At 45.4% G+C, this 18,102-nt stretch overlaps 1 protein-coding gene across 2 annotated transcripts; it reads left to right on the top strand.

Moving 5' to 3' along the window:
- Positions 1-1,980: 1,980 nt before the first annotated feature.
- On the top strand, positions 1,981-16,756 carry LOC139203870 (golgin subfamily A member 7-like). Of its 2 annotated transcripts, none has more exons than XM_070833766.1 (6): positions 1,981-2,029; positions 3,705-3,830; positions 6,834-6,986; positions 9,405-9,506; positions 10,816-10,866; positions 15,188-16,756. In XM_070833766.1, the coding sequence occupies exons 1-5, from the start codon at positions 2,021-2,023 to the stop codon at positions 10,855-10,857; spliced, it is 432 nt and encodes a 143-aa protein (XP_070689867.1). In that variant the 5' UTR covers positions 1,981-2,020; the 3' UTR covers positions 10,858-10,866; positions 15,188-16,756. The 2 variants fall into 2 exon arrangements, with proteins under 2 accessions (XP_070689867.1, XP_070689868.1); XM_070833767.1 differs by having other exon boundaries at positions 15,191-16,756.
- The last annotated feature ends 1,346 nt before the right edge of the window (positions 16,757-18,102 follow it).

Raw genomic sequence — 18,102 nt, forward strand, 5'->3', positions numbered from 1 at the left:
AAAAACATAAAATAATTATAATAATTATATATATATATATAATAATTATAATATTCCGCGACTTATGTATTCCTGTATCTACATTTCTATTATTTCTTGTTGATCAAATCAACATAAGTGGCACAGTGAGTCATGGTTTGAAAGCCTCTAAATACTAATACTGCTACTAATAATCTCTGCTATAATGTCTAATGTGGCAGCTCTGGTAACGTTCATACGGTGACCTGGACACCTGGACCTGAAGGACACGCTGCTTTCAGCCAGAGAGGACCAGAAAAGCTGGCAGAGTTCCACCACAGCGGCACGCGAGGCAGCTTTGACTTTCTGTCAGGGACATGAACATGGCACTGCTTCCCACCGGCTGAACTCACCGGCTAGAACTCTCCTTTTAAAAGGAAGCAGTGTGTGGATCTGCCCGGGACATGGCAGGCCTCGATCTTCACATGCTCAGTGGTGGAAGTATAGAAATATACTTCCTTTAGTTGAGTAAACGGTTCATGACCACAATGAAAAACGACTGCTGCGTTCAAAACGTCACTAACAAACGTGATTGATTTTGGGATTCTCAGTGAGGGAGTGGGTGTAATTTTTTATTCAATTTTTTGTGTAATATTCAAGTTGTTTTAAATGTAACATTACATTATTGGATTATTTGTGTTAGTGACGCGTCAGCACGCAAGCAGCGTTTTTATGTTGGTCAGCGGGGAGCTGCTTTTAACGACTTCTATCAAGACGTGAGCACTTATAGTTCAACACAGGCGCTTCAAACAGTGACAGTGTGAGGCCAATCTCTGCCCCCAGTGTTTACAGTGATGCTGGGGGGGGGGCCACTGTGAGTCCACGTCACTCTGTGAGAGCGCCACCGGAATCAAGCACTGAGCCCTCAGTGTTACTACACACACACACACACACACAGTCCCTCCAGGAGCAGCCTGTCATGGGCCGAGTGGTCCAGCTGTGGTTTCTCTCTGTGAGGGAGGGGGATGGGGGGGGACAGCAGTGGTCATCTAGGGAGGATGCGTAGTGTTTCCTCACTGGAGCAGGAGCGTCGAGAGCAGCAGTAAAACCATTGTTGTGGGCTATTAACCAGTATGTGCTGTAAATGCAGGGCCCAAATGGTGCTCATTAGTGGTCCATCAACAGAGGAGGAGGCCAAACAGGACCAATGCAGCAGCAATACTTGGATTTTGGATTCATTTATACAGACTGACCAGTTACCCCCTGAAAGCCAGACTCGAGCCTCGCCATGCAGGTCCCTGGCAACTTGTCCACGGGCTTGTTCTCCCGTCTAATACTGCAGTGTTTCTGCTGATGCCTCATTAGAACACATCATTTTTAGAGGAGTAAAGCAACATTACAGTCATACAAGATTCTGACGTGTGCTCTATTTTCACAGACGTGTGGGCCCGTTTGTGTCCAGTCCAGTCCAGTCCAGTCCAGAGCTCTTTTTAAAAGACGGACTTTAACTCAAATACGCATCTAACGTGAACACGGCCGGGAGCATGTGCCTCTCTTGGGTTTGACAGCTTGATGCTCTTGTGGAAACCCAGAGTGAGCCCTGTGCTTTTCCTGTCTTCCAGACCACCACTGGTGTTCCTTAATATCTGCGCCTTAAACTTGGATTGACATGCAAACCTGTGACACTGGCAGGAGTTGTTATGATTGCAGATGAGATGAAAGCCATCACAGTGATCAGGACTCTCGTATAGATATATAGATGATGTACAATCATGCAGCATTTGAAGCCACACACCATTGCATTTTCTTATATTATTACTACACTGGAAGTAACTCCATATGTGAATTGCTGGACTGGTTGCCAGTCAATGAACACACAGAGACCGACAGCCACACGTGACTTTGTACTGGGGGAGGACGCCTGGAACACGAGCAACCAAATCCCTCTGGTTTGAACATACAAGCGGAACCTTTGTTATGCACTACTGTTCCCACCGGAATGCTTATTTCGTCGTACTTGCTAAAAACTGCTAGTGGAAGATAAACAGAGATCGGGTCCAACATGGCAGAGGTAAGCTGACAGTGGTTTGGATCTCTGGTGATGATGTCTGGGGGGGGGGGTCTGGTAGAAAAGCGGTTAGCCGCCTGTGCTAGCTAACTAGTAGTAACTGTTCACGTCACTGCTAACCAGAGAGCTCAGTGCTCCTACAGCCTCACACACAGTCACCGCTGGGCCAGCGGACACACACGGCTCCCCCAGGGGCACGGAGGGAGGGGGCTGCGGCTACTGTGACCCCCTGACACCCAAACATGGTAGTCAGGAGGAGGAGGAGGAGGAGAGGAGGAGAGGAGAGGAGGAGGAGGAGGAGGATGACTGATGACTGGACTCCGTCACCTTTGGTAGTCAACACAAGCTCAGTACAGCCGACAAGACGAACCCGGTGTGGAGGTTATTCAACCCTCCAATCTTTATTTATACAGCAGCAGTCTCTCAAGGCAGCTTTTTCATTAAGGATCAACTCCCCTTTAACGGGATCAGAGAGAGAGAAAACAAACAGCAACTATATTACTGACAATAGGAATGTGACTAATAGTTATTCTGGTTATGGTAACAATGACAATAGTTAATATGTGAGTAATAATAACAGGACTAATATCAGTAAAAAGTGTTGGTGGCTGACGATCCACAGCAGGAGAACCAGGACCAGGATCCTCAGGAACCAGAGAACCACAGCAGGAGAACCAGGACCAGGATCCACAGGAACCAGAGAACCACAGCAGGAGAACCAGGACCAGGATCCACAGGAACCTGAGAGATGAGAAAAGCACAGAAAGGCTCCGGGGAAGATAGCAAGTTAGTAACAGACATTAAAGAGACATGAAGCATCAGGATGGAGAGGAAGAGGAGGAGAGAGGAGCCCAGTGCATCATGGGAGTCCCCCGGCAGTCTGAGCCTATAGCAGCATAGGCTCCAATACCTGATCCAGCCCTGAACTATATGCCTTATCACTAAGGAAGGTTTTTAGTCCACTCTGGATTTGACTGGAAGCCAGTGAAGAGAAGCCAGTCCAGGAGAAATATGGTCTCTTCTCTTAGTTCTCATCAGAACACGAGCAGCAGCGTTCTGGACCAGCTGGAGAGACTTTAACGATTTATTGGGGCAGCCTGAGAATAAGGAACAGAAATAATCCAACCTGGAAGTGACAAATTACACAGCTGATTGGCTGCTGCTTTCTCCAGGATCCTCTGTTAGACTTTATATATCTGAATGATCTGAGGGGGAAGGACACAGTCTGTATGGGATGTTGGTGGGTGACTGTTCTAATGGAGGAAGAAGCTCTGCCTCCTGGTCTCAGCTCTGGATTGTCAAGTTTTAGGACTAATAAACTCAAATCAAAGCCAAATTTCTCTTCTAATCAGACCAGGTCTTCCCCAGAAAGACTGCCAGTAATCTATGAAGCCCTCATTGTTTGCTGGGCACCAGCTCCACAGCCAGCGGTTGAATGATGACATGCGGCTGTACGTGTTCAGCACGTTTAACATTCATCTGTAGGTCTGACTTAAAATGTTGTCAATTTAATAAAGTGCAAAGCCGCTGTGAAGCCAAAACACATCTGCGTATATAAATGACACATCTTTTGTGGTAGTCAAAGGTGTTTTTCGACAGAAATGAAAGAAATCCCATTATACGCATGTTTTTGTGTCGGTCGGGGTCATGTCTCAGTTGTAATGTCCTGTTTTCACAGACTCACAGCTTGCAGGACATGAGGCAACAGGCAGCCATCACTGCCAAAGTCTTCATTCAGAGAGACTACACCAACGGCACTGTGTGTCAGTTCCAAACCAAGTTCCCCTCCGAGTTGGAGACCAGGGTAGGATACACCTCTTCAGCGTGTTCTTCATGATGGCTTGTTCAGGCATACCTAATGTGTTCGAGTGGTGAAGTGGTGGCCTCTGTCTCATCTTGTGGATGAATTGATGCTGGTGTCCGGACTGAGCAGGGCTGGGTGATACGACCAAAGCAGAGAGATAAGTTCTATTTCTCTGCTCTTTGAGTGCCTTTGACCCATTTCAGTGGAGATGCAGCGGAACCGTCTGCTCACTGTTCGCACACTGTCCCCTGGACAAGTACATTTTTCATCAACACACACAGACGGAGCCCACCGATCAGTGTGCTGTCCTTTCTTTTTTTCAAAACCAAAATTTGAATTATGTGAATGAATTTGGTGTATCGCACAGCCATACCCCTGTCGCTATTGACATGTATTGTCATGTGTGACAATACACACACACACACACACACACACACACACACACATGAGGAACAACTGGATTATCAGACCTACATGTTGCTTGTGGCCTACGTCAGGGTCATCCTGAATCACATTACGAAGAACTTTTAAATGAGGTGAGTGTGAAACAAAAAAAAGTCCAGCCAAAGAGGAGGTAACGTATTTTTGACAGGAAGAAGGTGAGAGGCATTTTGGATTTTGTGTTATCTCCAAAGTTTATCTCCGGGGGTCATGAGCACATCTTAAGTCAGTTATTATAGTGAGTGAGTTCTTAAATATTTCCACATTTCTTCTTTATGTGGTTTTATAATGTGGGTCATTGCTCTCCTTCTTCTGGGTGTCTTTAATCTTAGCTTTCTGACACCAGTGAATGCACACAGTAACCACGTAGCACCTGTTTAAAAAGTCTTTACAAAGACCTCCTCTGCACAAGCTTTGGTGCTGTCCCATGAATGGCTTTCTCCTGTCTGTGGACCAGACACAGTGTCATCCATCACCATCTTTGGAAACTCATGTGAAGACTCAGGCCTTTTGCTGTGATCGGTGTCTGTGCTGTGCTTTCAGTTCAGACAGCCCGCTGTGAACCAGGTTATTGTCATTTTCATTATGAAAAATGACATAATAAAATGATTGCAATGGCTGCTTAAGATATAGATGTTTATCAAATGCTGTCGTTCACTCAGTGTTCTGTAAGAAGCACAACACTGCTGAAATGATGGCCAGCAGCCATATCAGAAACCACATGTGAAAAATACTGTCAGCCACTTGTCCAAAGGAGCCGTGCTGGACTTTGTCCTAATGCGAACCGCAGTGGAAGTGGGTAAAGAGCAGGCATGGGTAATGATGTGGAGGAGCAGGTCACAGGGACAGAGCAGCCTCGCCGCCAGCCAAACACTTCAGAGTTTGCAGGACGGAAAGCTTCAGTTTTGAAAGGCATGCACCACATGAAAAGAGCAGCTTGACAACACTTAACCCACTCTCTGGTGGTTTAATGGCACTTCCCTCTTGATTGGGTGGTCTCCCATGTTTTCCGCTGGGATTCAGTGCACACACACACACATACACACATACACACACGCACACACACTGGCTGGACAAACGCTTCTCCTCTGGGAGGTAAAAGCTAAGCCCCCATCATAAAAACTTCTTCCCACATGTATTTTAATGTTTTGCTCAGTTTGTGGAATATGCAGTATAACGCCAAGCTGTTTAGTGGCTTCCATTTTTAGGACAGTCTTTATGTCACTTGGTGACATGTTTGCAGAACATAATGTTGGGAAAAAAAAACCTCATGTTCCTTACAGCCAACATTTTTTACTCCAGCGTCTTTGCCATGCCGGCTCGGCCCTGTTTTGCAGAAGTTTGCATGCAGTAAGTTCACATTCTTGCAGACAATTATCTCAGGCTGTGGGATTTATTATTTTTGGTAGCCCTTTCCTGTTTTAATGCTTTCGCAGAATTGTGCCAAAGAATTGGGAAAGCTCTTAGTCTTCTAAATGCATTTGGCAGCTAGCTTTCCAAACCAGTCAAGAGAGTTTCATTAATTGTGAACTGACAGTTTTCACTGACCTGTGTCTAATCTTTATTTCCTCTGTTCACATTATATTTAGTGACAGTTACAATTAACAGAATATCCTCTTCCTCATTGAATTTTTAAACCTCGGTCAGTCTTGCACTCATCTAACATTTTTGGAATGCTAATCTGGCTGCGCCAGACGTAATGGAAAGATGCTCAGGCAGTGAAATGTGGTTTTAATCACAGTCTCTGAATTGGAAAATTAGAAGGAGAACAAAGGCTGTCAATGGTGGGCACCAGACATGCCTAAGACCACTGATGTGTTGGAGCTTGTCGCTGCATTCCTTGGACACAAGGGAGCAGAACATTGGAGGGTTTACAGAGGCTCGGGAGGTCCCTGCCTGGCCCCTCATCTGGTCTGGAGGCTCCTTCCTTTACCCTCAGAATCGCAGAGATCTTCAGATCCATTCTGGACACCATCATGAGACTAGTGTCAACACCCCAGGCAAAACAGTAACTCCACTCTCCATCAGTCTTTACTGCAGCAAGCCCTCATTTTAGGAGTTGTTGAGAAACGCTGGCGTGATTATCAGCCATTTTGTATCCCAGAAGCTGTCTGTGGAGACATGTTTATCTTATTCTGGGTGCCTGGGTTCCTGCTTTGTCACTTGGGGGGGTGGGTATTAGTATTTGGCAGTGCGCCAATGGCGGCTTTCAAATCACAATGTTGATCCGTTGGCCCAACCCTACCTGTCAGTTATTAAGTGAAAACATTCACAGAGCATATGGCCAAGACATCCTAATCATTTCAGGAGGTGTTTCCAGTGTGGGAAGGAGGCCCAGCTCTCCCTTGATGCTTGACCAGTCCAAGAAAATTCAGCCCCTCATTTATCTAGAGATGGAAAGAATGGGAGAAAACGATTGGGGGCTAATAAGACCAGTTTCCACTCCAATATCCCAACAGAGGCACAAAGCTCTCACACTGCTGTCCAAACACACACCTGGCTGCGTGCCTCGTCTAATGATTTTCACCCTTTGGTCTTTCTTCGTGTTTCCGTGTCTTTCAGATCGACAAACAGCAGTTTGAGGAGACGGTACGGACACTGAATAACTTGTATGCTGAAGCAGAGAAGCTGGGAAGCCAGTCATATATTGAAGGCTGCCTGGCCTGCCTCACGGCGTACACCGTCTTCCTGTGCATGGAGACTCACTATGAGAAGGTGAGACTATGAGTGGGGCTAGGCATTGAATCTCAGTACTGTTTTGGTAACATCCAAAATGAGGGTGGATCACCTAGAGTTAAGGGGGGGGCTTTATGCATAGCAATAAAATAATGTCATACAATGACTGTCGCACATCACAAATGTGATCACAAATCAAAAAATGTAACTTTAGTATCTGCTGACTGATGTTAGTTATATCCAGCAAAGGAGTTTTTACTTCTGTGATGTCACAAACATTTAAACTACAACCTCATTGATCACCATCACACAGCTAGAAGACAGTGTTGATTAGAGCAGGTTACCAGGTCACTAGCTTAGATATCCCTGTACCTGTTGTCCAAATCAATCAATCAATCAGACTTTATTCATACAGAGGCAATTCATGAGAGAGATGACAGAGAGACAGACCAAGTTCCAAGTTAGTAACAGACATTAAAGAGACATGAAGCATCAGGATGGAGGGGAAGAGGAGGAGAGAGGAGCCCAGTGCATCATGGGAGTCCCCCGGCAGTCTAAGCCTATAGCAGCACAACTAGGGGCTGGTCCAAGACCTGAGCCAGCCCTAAACTATAGGCTTTATCAAAAAGGAAGGTTTTTAGTCTACTCTTAAATGTAGAGGGGGTGTCTGCCCCCCGAACCCAAACTGGAAGGAGGTTCCACAGGAGAGGAGCCTGATAGCTGAAAGCTCTGGCTCCATCACTGCTTTAGAGGACTTTAGGAACCACCAGTAGGCCTGCATTCTGGGAGCACAGTGCTCTAGTGGGGTAGTACGGTACTATGAGTTCTTTAAGATTTGATGGAGCCTGAACATTAAGAACCTTGTAAGAGAGGAGAAGGATTTTAAACTCTATTCTAGATTTGACTGGAAGCCAGTGAAGAGAAGCCAGTACAGGAGAAATGTGGTCTCTTCTCTTAGTTCTCATCAGAACACGAGCAGCAGCGTTCTGGACCAGCTGGAGAGACTTTAACGACTTATTGGGGCAGCCTGATAATAAGGAACAGAAATAGTCCAACCTAGAAGTGACAAATGCATGGACTAATTTTTCTGCATCATCTATAGACAGGATGGGCCTGATTTTAACAATATTACGGAGATGGAAAAAGGCAGTTCTAGAAATCTGTTTAATGTGGGAGTTAAAGGACAAATCCTGATCTAATAAGACTCCCAGATTCCTCACAGTGGAGCTGGAGGCCAGAGTAATGCCACCCAGAGCAGTTATATTGTTAGAAAGAGCAGAATAACTGAGTTTAGCAGCAGAAAGTTGCTGGTCATCCAGGACTTTATGTCCTTAAGCATACTTGGAGTTTAGTCAACTGATTGGGTTCATCTGGCTTTATTGATAAGTATAATTAGGTATCATCTGCATAACAGTGGAAATTAATAGAGTGCTTCCTAATAACATTACCCAGACGACACCGACACTTCTTTATACAGACTGATACCGACCAATCAGAGGACATATCCTTGGGCAAGATACTGACTCCGAAGTGCTCCTGAATCTGGGCTTTCAGCAAGTGTGTGAATGTTAGCCTCTGACCAATGAGGGTCCCCCTGCCGTCAGTGCATGAATGGTGTGTGAATGGGTGAACATGAATGTAGTGGTACAGAGCTTTGAGCCAAAGGACAAGAAGGGAGCCACACAAGTACAGTCCATTTACCATAATCATCGTGAACGATAGAATATGGCACAGCCCTAATTTAATTTGGACAAGTCTACTAGTCCAATATAATAATCTAACCATACATTAACACATCCTGGGAGGGAACAGTATTCACAAAAAACGACCACCTGAATGTGGTTTTATTACGTCATATAGTGTTACATTTGTTGTCAGTGATTGACAAATACAAGAGGGCGAGTCTTTAAAAGTGGAAACATTGACTCATCTCTTTCTTTGATGAATTTCACTAGTGGGCTTCAAGCAGACAAATGGAGTGAAACGCAGTAGCAAAAAAGAAACATTCGTTCATTTATAGGAGAACGTCATGACTTAACGAATGACACAGGGTGGATGGGCCCATTACACTGGAGCCAAATGATGTCAGGATTCTCCCACTGTGCAGGCCTGCAGCTTTTCCCCAGCTAAGCTAAATGTGAACAAAGATGAGTCATTTCCAACTTTTTTTTATGTCAAACCTGATTTTTCTGTGAAGGCATGATTTGTTTTTAGGATATTTCTTATGTAATTAAAGGTCATCACAGCTTACAATAGAGGGCAGAACACAAACAGAACAATATGGGGTTAAAGCCAACAAGAGGCGAGCTGAAAACATGCTGTAAGTTGATTCGCTGATAATTCGTTGGACAATAAATGACAACTTGTGTTGTGTTGTGTGTAAAGAAACGATGTCTGTGCACCCGTGGTTTACTATCCATGAGAAATGTTTCAGATGTGATTGCTGTGCTCTTTTAGGTTTTGAAGAAGATTGCAAAGTACATTCAGGAGCAGAATGACAAGATCTACGCACCACGGGGCCTCCTGCTCACCGATCCCATCGAGAGAGGCCTTCGAGTCGTATCCTACCCTTCGCTGTCTGCTGGAATGGAAGGCCCAGCAGTTACAGCAAAGTGCAAACAGAACAAAGGTTTGCAGTTTGTTTGATCCACCTCTGTGGGGTCTGAGGTGACTTATCAGTCGTAGAGTACAGTTAGACTATCTTGTTATGCAAGAATTTGCTCCAGTAATTTGAATAATGACTTTAAGTTGTTGAACATAGTCTGAAATCAGAAAATGTAATCACACCACAGCTTTAAGTAAAAGAAGAAGCTTTCCCAGTGACCTAATAGATGTAGTGATTTACAGGCCACCACGCCTTTGTGAGGAACTGCTGGATGAAAAAAGGAAAGCAGCAGTCTGGGCAGCTCACAGGAAATCCAGCGCTGTGTGCGGATAGCCTGTGAAAACGGCAGATTAAAGTTACTATGTAATCCATTGCATCTGCAGAAAATCAGTGGGTGCACCAACATCCTGGCTGCACAGTTTGTGTGGGGGGAGCAGTTACAATTAATTGTAACTGGGCTGCAATGGGAGGTTAGGGATAACAAAATATGACTGAAATGGTTCCCAGCTGAGCTTTGCTGCGCCCCTGCCTGTGATTTTTATATGGTTGACAGTGATCTGGATTATTTCTCTGCCACTGTCGGGCTGCTGTGCTGCCTTTGGCGCGGCAGTGCTGAACATTGACACTGGAAAAAGGGAAGCACAATGATGGTGTCAGCACTGTCTAGTGATCGGAGCGTTTAATACTTCGGTCTGAGTGTGGGTCCTCCTCATGCTAAACAGAAGCTGATGTTTTGCTAATTTGGTACGGGTGGGGCTCCTTTTTAAATTCAAACAAGTTGTGTCTGTTTTAATGCAATGCTAGCGCCCCCTACATCTGTCGGGAGGCTTATATGATTGGCACAGGTACTTCTAATGACACGCCTCTGTTGTGACAGTTGAGGACGAGGTTCGTGCGTTGTTAGCCGCTGCCCCGCGTGAGATTCCAGGTCTCCCTTTGTTTCACGGTGAGTGCGCACGTTAGCCGCTCTGTGTCCTAATGCCTGTCATGGGATAGTGCAGAGCCATGAGGTTCCAGGAGCGGGCAGCGCAGTGGGTTTCCACAGTGGGATCACTTGCTGTCACCACAGACGTACCCACGCCTCCATAGAAGAGCTTCCAGTGTCCAGACGTACCACACCTGACAAGAAACCTTGTCTTGTGCCAACACTCTTAGGCTTTACAGGGCTGCGGCATGCAGCAGCAGCAGCCCTACGATGTCAGTTGAATGTAAAATGAACCCAGCCTTGCTTCAGATGCTTGTCCTTGACTGAGTCCTGTTCAGATTGAAGTCACCATCTTTGAGGACAGAAGCCTGACAAGATAAAAGCTGCCGGTGAGTCTCATCATTAACACTCCTTGTACAACATGGGCTTACGCTCACTCACTAGAATAGATCTGATGCTACATTTTGAATACGAAACACATTCTCCTCTTAACATTTGGTAAGTATTGCAAAGGAAAGGGGCGTTCGCTCATCATGTGCGCTGCAGCTCTCGTAGACAGTGGCTCCTCTGAATTCAAAGAAAATCCCACATGACAGTTGAAAGCCTCTTCATCTGCGAGTGAATGTGGCGAACTGCTTCACAGCCAGGAGGACGGTCTCCTGGAGCACGTGCAGGATAGCTGTGTTCATGACTTCATGACACGTGGAGGTCTGTTGGAGCGCCGCTGTCTACAGCACACGGCCGAGCCAAACCGGGCCGCTGAACCCATGAAGTGATTAAGTGACCTTTCAGCACAACAGCACACTCGCTGCAGTTCCACGTCTGTAAGTGGCTGTAATCAAACAATTATCACATTTCAGTTAAAATAGCCCATTTCCTTGTTTACTCTGCTGGCTGCTACCACGTTCGTGTCATATCCCCGAGTTTCACGGCCTCAGTTTGAAAGCCTTGCTCAGCCCAGGGGGAGATTCTTGTTGGATTTGTGTTTTAAAAGCCCTTCTATATTGTTAATGTGACTGAATCTGTAGCTTTAACTCCCCTTGCTATAAACGTCCGCCTGCTGCCTGCCTGTTTCCACAGTTTGTCCCAGCTGTCTGGTTGCTGCTTCTTGTCTAACTCTCTCTGGATTGTAGATGAGTTTAGTCCGTAAATCTCTTTCTTCTAAGAACTGAGGATGTCGGATAACATTACAGACAGACAGAGCTCCAGGTGTTCCTCATTCGCACTAGTGCAGCAGGTCAAACAGCTAAATCAGCTGCTGAACAAGAGATGTTTTGGGCGGTGGCAGATATTCTCACACACACACACACATATGCAGGGCATTGAATAAGTTCGCTTGAACTCAAACAGTAGATTTTTCAAGCGGTTTCATCTGGTAAAATGTATTCAGTGTCACCAAACATCAGTGCTCTGTTCCTGTCTTCCCTCTCATCCTTAACTTTGATGACACTGGAATCATTGCAGCAAGTCATGACTAAAATGTGAGTGCGCGCAACCGATTATGTTTTCCAACAAAGAAATCACTGTCTTCCCCGTTCGCCCTCTTTTAGAATCAGTTTCATTAAGAGCATTCCCAACAGTTAGCATTCCATAGCAGTTATTGACTATCCCACAGTGCACTCTGTTTGCTCTGAATGCTATTCTGAGACGGCACAGCGCGACCGTCAAACACAGATGGCTTTCATATCTTTATATCTGCAAATCTTTGACCTTGGCAGACGCGCAGTGGACTTTGCCCGAAGGAGTACATCTCATCTCATAAATTGTTTCAAACTCTGTTACAGTAAAGCCCTTCTTTTCCTCTTGTGTAGATGGGAAGCTCCTTTTCACGGTGTCATCCTGGGGCGTGCTGAGCCCACAGCATACTGAAAAGAAGTTTGGTTAGAGGCTGGCCAGGGCCCAGTCTGCACTGTAGCATCAGACAGAGGGAGACATACCCCATAAATATTTTACCTATGGGGAATGTTGTGTTTGGCCACACGCTTGAGACCACCGACTCCTGTGGATGGATAAACCGTTGCCCCACTACTACACAAATGCACACAGGGATTAATCTTCTCGTTTGAAATTCCTGCTGAGTGCCTCGTTATATGTTCATGTCCGATTGAGGAATGTAAACCCAGGACTTTTCTAAGTAGCTGTTGAGAGAAGAGTGCATTGGAGCCTTGCCATAGTCAAAGGCAGGATAAACCACACATACAGAACATCCGTAAGCCTCTTTATCCTGTCAGGGGCCGTCGGCTGTCTCCTCCAGGCCAGACTGATAGTCACACCAACGTCGGTCTACCCAAAGATCAGAACTGTGCTTTTCTGTGAGCATTGATGACAGACAGTGTTTCTACGGAACCGTGGGTCACACGAGTGGGGCCACATCACCAGACCCTGCTGTCCCCCTCTGCTCCGTGGAGGGTTTTAACATCTTTCAGCTCATTATTTTGATTTCAAGTCCTGCAACTTTACCGTTTTAGTTCACCTTCATCGGCTCTTTTCAGCCACAAAGCAACCGAGGGTGCGCGAGGCCGCCTGTCCAGCACCAAGCGCTGCTGGTGGACAACCAGCCGGTAGCATAACGGAGGCTGTAGCTGCTAAAGAGTTCACATTTATGGCCATATCTGTGGATTCGTAAGTAGGCAGTTTGCTTCCAAAAAGATGCTAATATGTCAATATGTATACGTACTAAGATGCTCATGGGATTTTTGTCCCTCAGGGACAATGTAACATTCAGAATGATGTTCAGGAGTGTGTAAGCACCTGCTTCTAACGTCTAATGGTGTTTTCCACAGCTGAGAACGAGCCGTTCTGTCCACACATGGAGCGGCTCCTCTTCCACGCCATGAGTCCGCCATGTTGCATCGCCATGTTTCTACAGTAGCCCAGAACAGACAAACAGGGTGCGGCAGCTCGGATTTGGAGCGAATGCAAGTTTGTAGCAAAACAGTTTCAGCATAAAGTTGTAGGCCAGAAAACCAAAATAATGAGCTGGAAGATGCTGGAAAAACTTGAAATGAAATGATGCTGAAAAAGGAGTTGAAGGGAACTCACTACAAAGCCCTTTTACATCACACGCTGTGGTTTTCTCCATGTCATAGAAAATACTGATTAGTGAAGTGTGACGTGTCCTATGGGTGGATAAGTTAGGATTGATTGAGTGCTCTGAGGAGAGTAAATCTGGGGTCAACACTTTGAACTGGCCGCCAGACTTACATATTTATTTGCAGCTTGTTATTCATTTTGTTTTCATTCCTTCGCTTCTTTAATTTTTATACTTAAAAATGAATAAAACCAAACAAAAGAAGAAGTGTTGACTTCTTCTTGGCCATAATAAAAGCCATGCCGGTATGGAGCCTCATCACGAATCTATCAAGATCCCCCCCCTCCCCCCGTGGCTGAGAGCCCAGCTGGCTTAAAGCAGGGCTGTTTGTCTGACTGGGAGCCTCCAGGACGAAGGGGCTGAACAGCGTGATGGATCGGCCTCCAGTGGGATGACTGCAGCGTAGAAAAACCAGACTTGGCCCGAGCAGCTCCTGACTGCTGAGCTTTCACTGGCGCAGAGTCTCGTCCACAAGGCGTTCTGCTGCTGATAACGTGTCGTTCGGCTCTACGTACAAACTCACCGCCTGACCGCATTACACCAACAGACCTGTGAATTAGGCTGCACACACAAGAGAATATTAAGTGTCAGAGGCAGTGTCGGACACCATGAATGCATACAGGGTGTCCATCATCACTTTCCTCACCCACCTAGAATATTCTGTACAGGCCCATATTTCATTGAAATGCGTCACTTTTGTAGTGCCACCCCGAGAACATTTGTGTCTCGTACTAGTACCAGCGGCTCTCTAGAGCGCTCGCATTCTGCATTCAGCCATTCATTCAGGAGTCGGGATCAAACCGCCACTCTTCTGATCGGTGGATGAACCGCTGGAGTCGCAGCAGACATTTTATATGTCACGCTAAAGTGTAACTAGGAGATGCTACATGTTTGATACCACTGAGTGTTTTCAGATGTGTCCGGTGTTTTCAAGGCCACCTCTCTGCATGAAAGGGTTTTCAACGTCACTAGAAATCATTACTATTATTATTATAATAATATAGTACAGCTCCTCACTCTGAGTGTACATGTTGTTATATGTTATTGTTGGTAGTAGTAGTAGTGGTAGTAGTATTATTAGTATTATATAATACATCTCCTCACTCTGAATGTACATGTTATATATTATTATTAGTAGTGGTATTATTTGTATTATTATTAGTAGTAGTGGTATTATTTGTATCATTATTATTATTATTATCATTATTATTACTTTTGTGTTTGAAGTTTATTCTTATTCTTTTGGAGCTTTGTGTAACAAAAAGCAATTTCCCCCTGGGGATTATTAAAGGAATTCTGATTCTGATTCTGAAAGCAGTTGATGGTGAAATGAGAATTGAAGAGCTAAAAACAGCTGATTTGTTAGTTGGAGTGGAATCACTGACATCAGCAAAAACCATCAGCCAGTGGGTGAGTTTGTTCTGTCCTGAATAACATTGTCAAGGTTGTACTTTAGGTGAGCCACCGTCGCAGTGCATGCTGGTTCCTGCCGTGGCTCCCCCCCACGAATGGACACGTCGTGGTTGTAATTAGTTACACTCGTGCTTTCCCTGCTGTGAGTCAGGGTTTATTTAATGCTCTCAGTGTTGTGACACTAACGAATGTGTCTGTTTGTGCAGCAGCTGTTTGGCAGAGCGGAGCTACAAGGTCTGCAGCGGCCCAGCACCAGTGCCCACCTCCCTGAGGACCACCCAGCCCACCCGCACCCTTAAAACTGCGTCTCTACAATCTGTCCCATCCCACCGACTATTGTGTGTGTCCCATTCTGAGCATCCTCTGTGACCAAGTGAGAGATTTCATACCTCAAGCTGTTCTTTCATCATCGTTCACCGATCAGGGCCACGGTCTTTGGTTGGAAAACAGACTGACTAACTCATTCTTCTAGCAGTTAGTAATTCTACTTTATTCTAAACTTTGTATTAGTCGTGTTTGTGAGCTTTTGTATACTCCTTTCTTTTTTGGACACTCGTTTTAATGAAGCCAACACACAGGGTAATGTGTTTTTCTGAAGGACTTTGGAGCTCAGCCATACAACATGCTGTAAGTGACCGTCCTGGCCAAAGAGTCAGGAAGAAGTCACCCCCCCCCCCCAAAACAGAGAAGTCTAGTTATTAGTGTGATTTGCTGCATGTGCCACACCTCTGACTTTGCTTCATCTTGTTCCATGTGTTGTGCTTGGTACTTTCTAATCTCTCCTGCATGTTTCCTTGTAGTGTTTTACCTTGAGATTAAAAACAGCTCAACTTTATCAGGATCCAAACATTCCAGTCAAACGTATGCCATTGATTTAAGAGAACCAAACCTCGTGCTCTCTCTGTATTTAGCATGTAATGTTGGCAATGCTAGAACTACAGCTCGTCTTCTTCTTTGTGTAACCTGTGCCATGCATAGTGTTTGGGGAGTACTGCTGATTTTTGACCCCCGCTTATTTTGGCTAATAAGTGTGTATTCGTATATTGTGAGATTACCTTTGACCGAAGTATTCAAAGTGCTCTTGTTAGTGACAGTGCCTGTAATGGCTTTGAATGTTGCCTTTGTTGAAGTCTAAAGGCCCGGTCACACCAGGATTTACAGCGAGCAGGATTTCACCGAGGTTTCACTTCATTCCAACGGGATTGCTGCTGTTTGTGGATTTGCTCATGGTTAAACCAGTCCTAATGTTTTGGGTCAGTTCAACACTGATGAATTTCACCCTCAAATTTGTGTTGGTGACCAATAGCAAGCCATCTTGACGATGCCGATGTTCAAAGTGGAGGACGCTGTCTCGGCCAATTAGCTGCATCGTACAATCAACTTCTCTCGAACGTCGTGTGAACGTAGTGACTGCTCCACAAAAGAGTAGTGAGACAGGAGTCGATGGCACAAATGTGAACGTGTTACCCCCCCCGTTCCAGTCTGATCTAAGGATTCATTTTCCTGTAGCACTTTCTGGTGTGGCCGCGCCTTACCTGTGAAGTCTTGGCTTTGCTCACTTATTGCTAAAGACATCTGATATAATGTTATTGAAACCTTAACAAAGGCTGAGTACACTGTAGTACAGCTAATGTGCAATTATGAAACAAGTACATGTACAAGGAAAGATTTTGGATGCCCTAGCTAAAAGATCAACTATCTAAATCATGTAAATGAGGTTTCATGAATGATTTAGCTCATACTTTATTTATCTGCAGGTCGGTTCATTGAACTTTGCCATGGTCTTGTTTTTTTTTTTAAGTTGAATGTAACGTTGTATTAATCTAAAACTTGTATGCTAATAAAATGTGTACATATTTTACACCATGCTGGCTTCTGGTGTCATGTTGGTGAAGAGAGTTGTTGGGCTCCTGAGGTCCTGACCAGAGGGAGGTGTTGCGGCTCCAGGTGAGGTCCTCGGTCAGATGGACCCCCAGGTACCTGAAGCTGGAGACCACTTCCACAGCTGCTCCTCCGAGGGGTCGTCTGTCCCTCCTGAAGTTCACCACCATCTCCTTGGTTTTCTTCTCCTTCGTGCACAGGTTGGTTTCTCTGCACCGACCCACCAGGTGCTCCACCTCCTCTCTGTACGCGGACTCGTTGTTGTTGGTGATGCGTCCCGCTACTGCTGTGTCCTCCGCCAACTTCACTATTATTGCCGCGTTTCCACCGGCTCGACTTGGCCCTACTCGACTCGGTACGCTTTAGGTAGCGTTTCCACCGGCCCTAGTACCTGGTACCAGGTACTATTTTAGTACCTCCCCAGCCCACAGCACAAAGATTTTAGGCAATAAAAATGCTTTTTTATTAACTAACTACAACAATAGAAAAAAAATGTAACAGTATAAAAATAATAAAATAATTCTTCTTGATTAAGATGATTAAGTCTGTAACTGTAATCTGCATATAGCCTAAATAGGAATACTATTTTTCCTTCAACAGTTAACACAAAAGGGTTATTATATTCAGATTTCAGGTTTGAGGTATAGAGCCTATCTTTATATGGGTAGCTATATTTTTGGGTTCCAGTAAAACAATTAAGATTTTTTTTCAACTGGCTGAATATATGATAACAATTTAACCAGTCTGCTAAAACTGATCACCAATTACACTGTGAAAAGCAGATTACCTGGATATTCTTGATTTTTTTGGCTGAAAAGCCTCTGCCAGGGAGCTCTGTCTGTGTTGGGGGTCTGGCTTGCGAAACAAGGCGAGTGTGATGTTAAAGGGCCAGAATGTGAGTGTCTCACTGTGTTTTTCCCATCATGAGTGTTGGAGAGGTTGGTGTTCAGCGTGGAGCTGCAGCAGCAGCAGATGACCTCCAGAGGGCTCCTGAAGGTCTGCTCCCTGTCAGACGCCGAGGAGCCAGAGGACGGGGTCTGCCTCGCTCGAGAGGAGCTGCAGCAGCTCAGCCGCAGGGCTCAGCTCTGGCCTCTGATGGAGGAACTCGCTGTGCTCAACCAGCTGCGACTCAGCACTGACCTGCTGCACCTGGCTCTTTCTCCCAGGTAAAAATCTATTTTCATCGCAACAAAACCGAAATATTTGAGGACTGATCTTGAAACAATTGATGACTGGACCT

This window comes from Pempheris klunzingeri, chromosome 7 (assembly GCF_042242105.1).
Source record: "Pempheris klunzingeri isolate RE-2024b chromosome 7, fPemKlu1.hap1, whole genome shotgun sequence".
Classification (NCBI taxonomy): domain Eukaryota; kingdom Metazoa; phylum Chordata; class Actinopteri; order Acropomatiformes; family Pempheridae; genus Pempheris; species Pempheris klunzingeri.

Coding starts and splice junctions, on each gene's coding strand:
- LOC139203870 (XM_070833766.1), top strand. Junction 3,831..6,833: donor CCTCCGAGTTGGAGACCAGG/GTAGGATACACC, acceptor CGTGTCTTTCAG/ATCGACAAACAGCAGTTTGA. Junction 6,987..9,404: donor TGGAGACTCACTATGAGAAG/GTGAGACTATGA, acceptor GTGCTCTTTTAG/GTTTTGAAGAAGATTGCAAA.